Source organism: Sinocyclocheilus rhinocerous, unplaced genomic scaffold (genome assembly GCF_001515625.1).
Source record: "Sinocyclocheilus rhinocerous isolate Xijiao unplaced genomic scaffold, SAMN03320098_v1.1 scaffold1519, whole genome shotgun sequence".
Taxonomy (NCBI): domain Eukaryota; kingdom Metazoa; phylum Chordata; class Actinopteri; order Cypriniformes; family Cyprinidae; genus Sinocyclocheilus; species Sinocyclocheilus rhinocerous.
Window position 1 is genome coordinate 157,593 of NW_015633251.1, and position 12,491 is coordinate 170,083.

The following is a 12,491-nucleotide window of genomic DNA, read 5'->3' on the forward strand; positions in this document are numbered from 1 at the left end:
CGTTTGAGCTGGAGGAGATGATCCTGGAGTCCCGTCCGCTGCACAGGAAGAAGAAACTCCTGGCCAAGAGCAGAAACCAATCCTCCAACCCACTGGTGCGTTCATCGCTCACACACACAAACACACACACACTCTCACACACTCACACACTCTCACACACACTCTCTCACACACGCACACACACTCTCACACACTCACACACTCTCACACACACTCTCTCACACACGCACACACACTCTCACACACTCACACACTCTCACACACACTCTCTCACACACGCACACACACTCTCACACACTCACACACTCTCACACACACTCTCTCACACACGCACACACACTCTCACACACTCACACACTCTCACACACACTCTCTCACACACGCACACACACTCTCACACACTCACACACTCTCACACACACTCTCTCACACACGCACACACACTCTCACACACTCACACACTCTCACACACACTCTCTCACACACGCACACACACTCTCACACACTCACACACTCTCACACACACTCTCTCACACACGCACACACACTCTCACACACTCACACACTCTCACACACACTCTCTCACACACGCACACACACTCTCACACACTCACACACTCTCACACACACTCTCTCACACACGCACACACACTCTCACACACTCACACACTCTCACACACACTCTCTCACACACGCACACACACTCTCACACACTCACACACTCTCACACACACTCTCTCACACACGCACACACACTCTCACACACTCACACACTCTCACACACACTCTCTCACACACGCACACACACTCTCACACACTCACACACTCTCACACACACTCTCTCACACACGCACACACACTCTCACACACTCACACACTCTCACACACACTCTCTCACACACGCACACACACTCTCACACACTCACACACTCTCACACACACTCTCTCACACACGCACACACACTCTCACACACTCACACACTCTCACACACACTCTCTCACACACGCACACACACTCTCACACACTCACACACTCTCACACACACTCTCTCACACACGCACACACACTCTCACACACTCACACACTCTCACACACACTCTCTCACACACGCACACACACTCTCACACACTCACACACTCTCACACACACTCTCTCACACACGCACACACACTCTCACACACTCACACACTCTCACACACACTCTCTCACACACGCACACACACTCTCACACACTCACACACTCTCACACACACTCTCTCACACACGCACACACACTCTCACACACTCACACACTCTCACACACACTCTCTCACACACGCACACACACTCTCACACACTCACACACTCTCACACACACTCTCTCACACACGCACACACACTCTCACACACTCACACACTCTCACACACACTCTCTCACACACGCACACACACTCTCACACACTCACACACTCTCACACACACTCTCTCACACACGCACACACACTCTCACACACTCACACACTCTCACACACACTCTCTCACACACGCACACACACTCTCACACACTCACACACTCTCACACACACTCTCTCACACACGCACACACACTCTCACACACTCACACACTCTCACACACACTCTCTCACACACGCACACACACTCTCACACACTCACACACTCTCACACACACTCTCTCACACACGCACACACACTCTCACACACTCACACACTCTCACACACACTCTCTCACACACGCACACACACTCTCACACACTCACACACTCTCACACACACTCTCTCACACACGCACACACACTCTCACACACTCACACACTCTCACACACACTCTCTCACACACGCACACACACTCTCACACACTCACACACTCTCACACACACTCTCTCACACACGCACACACACTCTCACACACTCACACACTCTCACACACACTCTCTCACACACGCACACACACTCTCACACACTCACACACTCTCACACACACTCTCTCACACACGCACACACACTCTCACACACTCACACACTCTCACACACACTCTCTCACACACGCACACACACTCTCACACACTCACACACTCTCACACACACACACTCTCTCTCTCTCTCACACACACTCACACACACTCACACACACACACCACCAAACCACAGCAGCCTGTGAGGAACAGACCGATTCACTCTTACCAGAAAATTCATGGCAGAAATGGTGATCTCTGATCCGGATTGACACTTGAATCACTTGTTCAAGTTCACAAAACCACTTCATGCCAAGAGAAGTCAGCTTTATTTCTGTAGGGCTTTATAAATACAGATCGTTTCAAAGCAGCTTCACGGTAATAAACGGAAAGAAAAACTCTTCAAAGATTTAGTCATATAAACAATTTAAACATCAGTTTCACCTGTGAAGCAGCTCTACAGAAGACTGTAAACACGGTAATGTACGATCGTCTCTAGAGCTGCTTGAGTCCACATCTACATCTCAGCTTTTGTGAAGATACATTGAAGACTTAAAGACCTTTTTAAGACCAAGCTTAAGGAACACAATGAGCATTAGCAAGACTTCTAACCAATCTCCACTAGATTTTAAAGCATTTTACAAAAAAATAGCTTACGGCTTGAATATCTGATAAACACTAGAATATGGAATTTTTTTTAATGAACCTTCTGATCACACTGCAAAAAACGATGCACTTCATTTCATATCACTCAGTTTTTCTGTCTTGTTTTCCAGTGCAAATGTTTAAAGATTCTTAAATCAAGATAACATTTACTAGAGAAGAAAAATGACAGAAGATATGAAGTCTAAACTGATAAAAATGAAGTGAGTTTCTGTTTAAAACAAAAACAAATATCTGCCTATGGGCTTAAAAACTACTTAATTGAAAAGAAAAGCAAGTGTTCATTCCTCATTGGTAGGTATTTTTTCTTCTAACACTTAATTTTGTTTAATTTCTCAAAAAAACAAGACTTTCGATCTTCATTCAGTGTATCCTGATTTAAGAATCGACAAAAATACTGAAGAAGATTCATTTTTTGCAGTGCATGCAACATTTATTGCCATGACTCTGATTTAATTTGTAAAAGTGTGAGTTTAGATCCGCAGAAACCCTGCACTGTAATCATGTTCAATTATCATCTGGAGCCGGTCACAGAACACAGAACATGATCAGTGAATAATGATTTAAATCACAGATCATCCTCAGACCGGAGAAAGAGGCAGAGAGGCGCGAGGGCCAGTGAATGATTATTTTGAGTATTTTAAGATGTCATTACCTTGAATCTGATGGTCTTATTATTAAAACATCAGTTTGAAGTATGAAATCTGTCTGTTTCTCAGCCGACGCACATGCAGAGCAGTTTAGACTCGCTGGCAGAAGATTTTATCGCCTTCAACAGAGAAAAGTACGTCAGACGTTCCCCACGTTTGTCTGAATTAAAGTATTGATCAGTTTGTAACTGATGTAATCTTTGTTAAATAAATGTGAACAATCATAGCAGCGCAAATCTCTCTGTCTGTCAGGATGAAGCAGCAGCGTTTGGTTTCTGACGAACCAGCTGCAAATAAACGCCGTGATGAACAAAACAACAACATGATGAAGATGAAGATGAAGACGCACAGTCTTTGTTAAAAATAAATGTGAACAATCATAGCAGCGCAAATCTCTCTGTCTGTCAGGATGAAGCAGCAGCGTTTGGTTTCTGACGAACCAGCTGCAAATAAACGCCGTGATGAACAAAACAACAACATGATGAAGATGAAGATGAAGACGCACAGCAGCTCTGAGCTTCACTGAACAAACATTCACTCATTTTCAGAGTTCAGATCAAATGATATTTCTCAAACCTTTTAAATACATGATCTCTTCACAGAGGCTGATCCTGAGGTTTCTGTAGTTCATATAAAACACAGAGTCTAACAGCAGAAGACGCATCCAAGTGTCAGAAATAAAACAGTTTTAATTCATTTCATGTCCCTTTTTTTTTTAATTATCATGGCTGATTAAAATAAAAAGGTTGATTATTAAAAAGGAGTGTAAACATGAAGCTGCAGGTCAAAGGTCTTTTTGTGTTTGTTGCATCAGTCGATCATCTGACAGAAGGAAAAACACATCTGGATGATGTCATTGGACGGCTGAACGCCCCCAACCAATCAGCTCTCGGCAGACCCGCCCGTGATAAAAGAACAATAGATACACAAGACTCATAATTACATTCCCATGATGCTTTGCAATGTAGTGTCACATGTTTGGCTGGGGAGCCACACTGCTCTTCTTGAAGTTCAGGAAGTTGCGTTTCTTCTTGCGTGAGCGAGATGTTTGCGTGTGCTGCTGGGCGGCAGGAGGAACACAGCGGAAAACAAACAGCCGCTCCGCAGAGATGAGACTGTCTTGAGCCACGCCCACAGGCCACGCCCCCTCAACCGCAGCCACGCCTTCGGGACACACCCCTTCACTAACATCCCTCATAGAGAGGAGACTGTCCTGAGCCACGCCCACAGACCACGCCCCCTCGACTGCAGCCACGCCCTCGGGACACACACCCTCACCGCCCCTCGTCTCAGGCCCCGCCTCCGTCTCCTCAGAAGGTTCTGGCACAGGAAGATCTGGTCTGCGGCGGCGTCTCGGCTGAGTCTCCTCAGCATCTCCAGAACCTCCAGCTCCGGACAACAGCTTGTCGAGGCGCTTCTGACGCTTCTTGAGGAACCTGAGGAACACACACACACACGCTCAACACACGCAGAGCCGATCGGCCCTATACGCTCACTACGCAAGTAACGTAGGGCCCCCGTAAATTACGCAAGGCCTCGCCTCCCCCTCGTGTCAAAGCGGCGCGGCACTTTCAATCTGCTGCAGAGATGAGGAAAAATAGGAAAAAAGTGGTAAGTGATGGATTTTATAAAGCTGATGTTGAAATGGTGGCTGCTGCATTGTGATCGAGGGGAATTCAAAAGACCAGAATAATTCCAGATACCTTATTATCTGAACCGTTTAGGTTTTTAGAACATATATTAGCTTATGTATATATTTATATTAGCGACCAGTTAAACTAAACTCGGTCTGATTTTCACATTGATCTGGGGGGGAGGTGGCACTGAACCGCAGAAATACAGAGGAAGTCAAAACAGTATTTACATGTTTGTTTGCACATAAATATTTTTACAAGCCAATCTAGAAAAGAGATTATTATGAGCAATAATAATTAATAATAATAATTCAAATACTAATTTTCATATCCCATTGGCAGATGTTTTTGCTTTATTAAAGCATTAATCTTAAATTTGTATATATTTCTCTGAAAGTAATGGTCAAACGTTTAAAATTTAACAAAAAAATTGTATATAATATGAAATATGGGCTTATCTTCATATTTATATCATGAAAGATAAATAAGACAATTTTCTAAAAATGTACCATGCGGTGTCGATATGTGTGTTGGAGGCTGGGAGGTGGTGCTCAGGTGAAACCGTAGGTAGTGGGGGCACCTTTTGAAAATCTGCTTAGGGCCCCCAAAACGCTAGGATCGGCTCTGAACACACGGCATGATGGGAGTGATCCGTGACAGCTGGATGAAGCGTGTGTGAGAATGTGTGTTTGCTGAGATGTTCTCAGTGTTTCTTCTTGTAGTCAGTGTCAGTCTGCAGAACACAGACGCTTTAATGCCTCTAACACTGGTTTGTGTTTCTAATCGTGATCAGACTGACCTGTCTCTGTCTCTGTGCTGAAGAGCGTCAGACAGATTTCTGCTCAGCACATCGTGTCTCAGTCTGTCTGCCAGAGACGAGCAGCTTCCGGATTCCCTACGGGTCAAAAACAACAGTAATCATGAGCAAAACTCATCAAATATGAGACGCACTCAGTTTCAGCCGAAAGCAGCTCTATGATTCAGTTCAGACACAGATCCATTTCAGACACACACCTGTTTGTGTTCCGTGTGTGTGTGTGTGTGTGTGTGTGTGCGCATGTTACCCGACTCCGGGTCCTAGTGCGTCTACGAGTGACAGCAGTTCTCCTTCAGGTACTGTAGGAAGCAGGAGCCGCAGGACTTTGTGGAGATCAGGAACAGACATCAGAGACTGTTTGACCAACGCTGCTGTAAACTCCAGATCCTGAAACACACACACACACACACACACACACAGATGTAATAAAAACAAACTCAAAAACAAAACAAAATCAAACCAAAACAAGCCATAAATGAACCTAAAAAAAACAACTATTCAAAACAGTATTTTTAAAAATACTGTACAAGGCTTAAAACAGATGTAACACACGCACACACACACAGAGAGACACACACAGATGTAACACACACACAGAGAGACACACACACACAGATGTAACACACACACACACACAGAGAGACACACACACACAGAAATGCACAGATGAAATGTATAAAGGACTAAAGCACTCTTAATGAAATGGTTACATAAAAGTCAATATTTAAATGTATAATGAATTATATACCATGAAAACAGCATATTAAAATTTTTCATAACATTAAATTTCACAAAACTACTATTGTGTCAATACTGTGTTCCATATGAACAAATACTGCATCCCTAATTTGAAAATGAGAAAAAAAATGCTGTGAAAATAAGTGGACTTGGAATTGATTTATTGATTTAATTATTAACCATTTAATTATTCAGATAATTGGCATGTTTAATTTTCCTCCGGAGGTCGCATTTGTAGGCTGCGTACGTCATCAAAGATGTCTTATTTTAGAAAAGTAACCGCACACAGAGACACACACAGATGTAACACACACACACACACACACAGAGAGAGACACACACAGATGTAACACACACACACACACAGATGTAACACACACACACACACAGGTTAAACATGTTTGTATGAAATGCACAGATGAAATGTATAAAGGACTAAAGCACTCTTAATGAAATGGTTACATAAAAGTCAATATTTAAATGTATAATGAATTATATACCATGAAAACAGCATATTAAAATTTTTCATAACATTAAATTTCACAAAACTACTATTGTGTCAATACTGTGTTCCATATGAACAAATACTGCATCCCTAATTTGAAAATGAGAAAAAAAATGCTGTGAAAATAAGTGGACTTGGAATTGATTTATTGATTTAATTATTAACCATTTAATTATTCAGATAATTGGCATGTTTAATTTTCCTCCGGAGGTCGCATTTGTAGGCTGCGTACGTCATCAAAGATGTCTTATTTTAGAAAAGTAACCGTAATAAACACACACACTGATAGTACTTGTGAGGTGTAAAATAATGTAATTTCTTTTTTACTTTGCAATTTAACACTTTACTTAAATGAGATTAAACCTATGCTCTCAATATCAAATGCAGAAACGTTAATTCATGACCTCAAGGTTAGATTATTGTAATGCTTTCCCCTGTAAAGACCTTGTCTCAGCGACCACCGGGACAAGACCACAGGAAACCAGATGATTCCTCTGCACAATCTGACTTTGCTGCGGCCTGGAACTGAACTGCTGGTATCATCTGGCCAGAGGAGAACGGCACACTGTTTCCCTGTTTAATACTGTAAAGCTGCTTTGACACAATCGGCATTGTAAAAAGCGCTGTATAAATAACGGTGACTTGACTTGATCCCGATTATGCATGCAGCCTCTGAAATGAGACGCAGCTATAGAGTTGAGCAGAAGCATCATGTGACTGACTGACATCCATGATGAGATAGTCACAATAATCCAAAATAATTAATCAAGTCCATGAGAGTTCATGATGCAGAGCTGAAAACAGATGAACAAAAGAGACAGACGGCTGACCTGCTCACAGTACGTCTGCAGTCTCTTCAGCTGAAGTTGATCTTTCTGATGCTCTAGTGTCTGATTCCTCCGCAGCACTCTGAGACACACAAACAGACACACTCACACACACACACACACACAGACACACAAACAGACACACTCACACAAACAAACAGACACTCACACACACTCACACAAACAAACAGACACTCACACACACTCACACAAACAAACAGACACACACACACACACACACACACACACACGGTCGGTATCTCCATATGAACTTACACATGATGATGATGATGAAGAAGAGTGTGTCTGCACCTCATGGTTTGTTTACAGCTGATATTAAGATCTGTCTGTGTAAACGGGATCTCAGTCTAGCAGTTAGTATTACTACTTAATCTAGTAATCTACACTTTTATTAAACTGACTTCATGAGGACACGAGCAGTCTTGAAGAAAAAAACAGAAAAGCAGCTTATAATGCTAGTCTCAGTAGTTTATGCAGCGTGTGACACTGATGAACAGCAGTGACTCCGCCCACTCAGCTGTCAATCATCCACTGTCAGGGACCGTGACATGTTGATAGTCCAGAGCTATTAATAGTGATTCGTCTGTCAATCCTCCTGACAGACGGAGATTTTTACCGTGTGTTTGCCCTGAGCGACATGAGTGTGTGTCATTCGCTTGTATGCTGAATTAGATTTAAAACTACGGCTGCACCAAACTCTACACAACCCGCTTTCCAAGATTAATAATGAATTTTACAACAGATGAATTAATCTAAAGTAACAGAGTCAGATCAGCTGAGACGGATGTTAACAGCAGGTGTGAACCGGGCAACACACACACACAGATAATCAGTATAATGGTGAGCCGCACCTGTCAATCAAAGGCTGCCTCCTGAAGAGCGCCTCCTGCAGGACAGCAGTGACTCCACCGTCCACCATAAACACATCCTCCTCTTCATCATCATCATCATCATCTGAGCTCGAACAGCCCCGCCCATCCACAGACTCCTCCCACTTCAGCGCCTCCTGTTGAAGCCGGAGCTCCGCCTCCTCAAGAGCCTCGACAGAGACAGAGATTGTTTCACGACACTCGACAGGAGAAAGATCCTAAAAGACTATAAAGGCTAAACAGGTTATTTTATGTGAATAAAAGCCTAAATTAAATCTGTTCATCATGTAAAGCAATCTTCAAAGATTTGAATTAAAGAGCTTGATTCGTGAGGATTAGTTTTACGTTGCTTTTATGATCTTCGTGGATATTTTTGGTTACTTGGACTGGTGGAAGGACAGAATCCGCTCAGGTTTCATTAAAATATCTTCATTTGAGTTTAAATATGAACTAAAGTCTTATGGGTTTGGAACGACATGAGGGCGAGTAAATGATGACAGAAAGATCATTTCTGCGTGAACTAACCAGTTAACCACTCATGAAGCTCCTTGACTAACTCACCCGCATCAATCTGGATGAGATTCTGCATTTTAGTAGAATATAAATCTCTGTTCTGCTGTATTATAGCACTTTAAAAACTACTAAAACACAACTAAACAACCCACAGAAGATAAAACAGCACAAACATTGATGTGCAGGACGGGATAGAGTGTGTGTGTGTGTTTGAGTGTGTGTGTTTGAGTGTGTGTGTTTGAGTGAGTGTGTGTGTGTTTGAGTGTGTGTGTGTTTGAGTGTGTGTGTGTTTGAGTGTGTGTGTGTTTGAGTGTGTGTGTGTTTGAGTGTGTGTGTGTGTGTAGGAATCCCTCAGGTTGAGTGCGTGTAGAGAGTAACACCTCTCCTGCTGTTGGTGCGAGCGAGTGGTCAGTCACGTGTGTGTAGGACGGCCGAACTTAAGGAGCTGCCCCTGGAACTTACACGATCAGCAACCGGCTGTTTTTTGTTTTATTGAAGCTCGTCTCTGTTCTGGACTTGCACAAACTGTGTTGCAATGCAATCGTTTTCCAAAATGTAATTTACACACAGAGAGAGAGACACACACACACACACACACACACACAGAAAGAGAGAGAGAGAGACACAGACACTCACACACACACAGAGAGAGACACACACACACACACACACAGGTGTTTCACTCTTGCTCTGAGTGTGTGCTGGTCATGTGATCGGTGTGATGGTGGGCTCTCACCCGCTGCGGCGCGTCGCTCTGCGTGTCGCTCTTCTGCAGTCGCTCCTGTAGACACCTCTGGAAACACTGCAGCTCTGTGACCTCTGATCTCTGCAGGTGCAGATCAGGCATTAGACACACACACACACACGAGCGGCTCACTGCTCAGCAGTCTCGTACAGCGCTCACCTCCGTCTCCTCGTCTGCAGGGGTCACGGCGGGGTCACTGGGGTCAGCGTCGTGCCGTTTGAGCTCACAGACGGCGTGTGGAAGAGCGAGACAGCGATCCAGACGACACGCAGCCTTCACACACTCCAGCTGCAGACGCAGACGCTGCTCACGCGAGAGAGAGCGCAGACACGCACACACACAGCTGACACACACACACACACACACACACGTCTCAGGTCACATGGTCAAATATATTTATTCTGCCTTCCTTAGATTCTACACAACATAACGAGACTCACCGCTCAACGAGGACGACAGCAGATTCTGTATGCGTGCTAAACTAGACTGATTTAACACTCAGATGAACTTAACTGCGTCCCGTCCAGGGTTACTATAGTAAACTATAGCCATAAACTACTGTTTGTTATAAACCTTAACTGTAATAAAATAGTTATTTACCTACTTTCAACTTTACCTAATTTCATTAAGTCCATCTACTAAAATAACTAAAACTGAAATAAAAATTACTAAAAAATTCTATAGACATTAAAAGAAAAAACGACAAAATGACAAAAACACAACAAAATAACTCGTTTGAATGAAATTGAATAATTAAAATGAAAACAAAGTAAAAAATAAATTCTAACTATTAATAAAAACTATAATAATCTCTCAATGAAACAAAATAAAACTGATCCCTAACCCCAAGATTTATACAACATTTTACTCCTAAAACATGGTGCAAATGTGTTTGTTTTCCATCTGTTGACAGTGTTTTCTGATTTATGGAGCGATGAAAAGAGAAATCCAGAATCCTCTCTGAAAAAACCTTCAACTCTAATATAAGAACAAAATCAGACCAGAATTATGAACCTGACTTTATCCAGTTATCAGATTTATGTGCTGGAACTGAATGCAAATCTGTGCATATTTAATTAGATAATACCTAATTTGTGAACTTAAACACGACATTTCAGAAAATTTGTAAAACAAAAAAAATTGTCTAAATGTACTGTGATTATTCAAATGGGGAAGTATGATATTGATTAGTTACAAATATTTACCTTGTTCACCTTAAACTTTATGACTGTTTAAAAACGGCTGTGTGTTAATTGAATATGCATGTACACACCAAACCGCAGTCTGCAGAAACACAAAGACATTCACTACTGGATCTTTCTAGCTTGATTGTGTGTTTAACTGTATGTTCTCAGTCTAGTTTTAGGACTCAGATGAAGGTCTGATCTCAAAATCAATCCGAAACAGCAACAGCCTCAAGGCTTCACACACATTCTCATGCAGCACGTCACCTGCAGTATTCTCTGAAGGCGTCTCTGATGCTCCGCTGCTCCTGAAGCTCCTGCTGCTGCTGCTGTCGGATGCAGCTCTGAGCGGATCGCAGCTCGCGAGCCGCTGCTTTCCCCAGACGCTGCAGATGCTCCTGAATCTCCTCCATCTGCGGCAGCAACTGCGCAGATCCTGGACACCACGCAGACGCATGCGCCTTCAGCTCCGCTAGTGAACTCTGCAGCAAACACAGACTCATCTGCACACAGAAGCACAGGAGTTACACCACAGACACCAACAGACACGCCTGCAGCTCGCTCGTATCCCACAGTACCTTGCGTGTCCTGCCTGCCGTCTCTTCGTCCAGGTGATTGATGAGTTCTGATAGTTCATTGCTCTGGTACATCAGTATTTCTGTCCATCTCTGCAGGTACTGATCCACCGTGACGTCAGAGGAAGCGCTCACAGCCTGCAGCTGATGCCAGTGTTCACACACCTGCTCCAGCGAGAATTACACTGATCACAGTCATAGACCCCCAAATCATCAACATGATCAAACTTCACTGTTAAACCTGTTTCTCACTCAATCTCATCATGTCTTCTGTCTCTGATTGATAGTTTAGAGTGTTTTATCCAGTCAAAGCTCTTTTAGTGTAATTACGCAAATGTCCAGCTTCAGCTGGAGCTTCTCGTGTCAAATCTTGACTGGTTTTTATCAAGTAAGCGTCAGAATAACTGCAGTAATATCTCCAGATGAACACTTACTGGACTGAAGCAGCTCAGCTTTACTTGATTCTCCATCAATCATGTTTTAGAGTCTCAAATCTGATCCTCAGGATCTTTTGAGGAGCGTTTGTTTCCAGAAGCTTTACTTTCACTGTTCCTCAGCGGAGGAATGATCTTCACAAGCCTCCAGAACATCTCACATCTTCTGAGGAGCCTTTATTTCTTCAGCTCTCAATCACTGCATTATATGTTTGGAACATTTCAATCTCATCTTACTGAGATTACTGGACATATAGAGACAACTGATATTTAGATCATTTTATGTCAGTATCTGCTGCACTGTTATAAAGATCTCACTGATTTACAGTACCAGCAGCAGAATTTCATCTTAATCTTTGTCTA

At 43.1% G+C, this 12,491-nt stretch overlaps 1 protein-coding gene across 1 annotated transcript in view; it reads right to left on the reverse strand.

Moving 5' to 3' along the window:
• Positions 1-3,984: 3,984 nt before the first annotated feature.
• Positions 3,985-12,491, reverse strand: part of LOC107744002 (limbin) — a 27,683-nt gene continuing 19,176 nt past the window's right edge. Inside the window, exons 13-21 of the mRNA XM_016557462.1 lie at positions 11,698-11,859; positions 11,387-11,622; positions 10,095-10,278; positions 9,873-10,016; positions 8,660-8,895; positions 7,791-7,869; positions 5,965-6,104; positions 5,700-5,795; positions 3,985-4,702 (exon numbers count right to left, since the gene is read on the reverse strand). Coding sequence (XP_016412948.1) covers positions 4,237-4,702; positions 5,700-5,795; positions 5,965-6,104; positions 7,791-7,869; positions 8,660-8,895; positions 9,873-10,016; positions 10,095-10,278; positions 11,387-11,622; positions 11,698-11,859 — 1,743 coding nt within the window. The 3' untranslated portion in view covers positions 3,985-4,236. The remainder of the gene's footprint in view (positions 4,703-5,699; positions 5,796-5,964; positions 6,105-7,790; positions 7,870-8,659; positions 8,896-9,872; positions 10,017-10,094; positions 10,279-11,386; positions 11,623-11,697; positions 11,860-12,491) is intronic.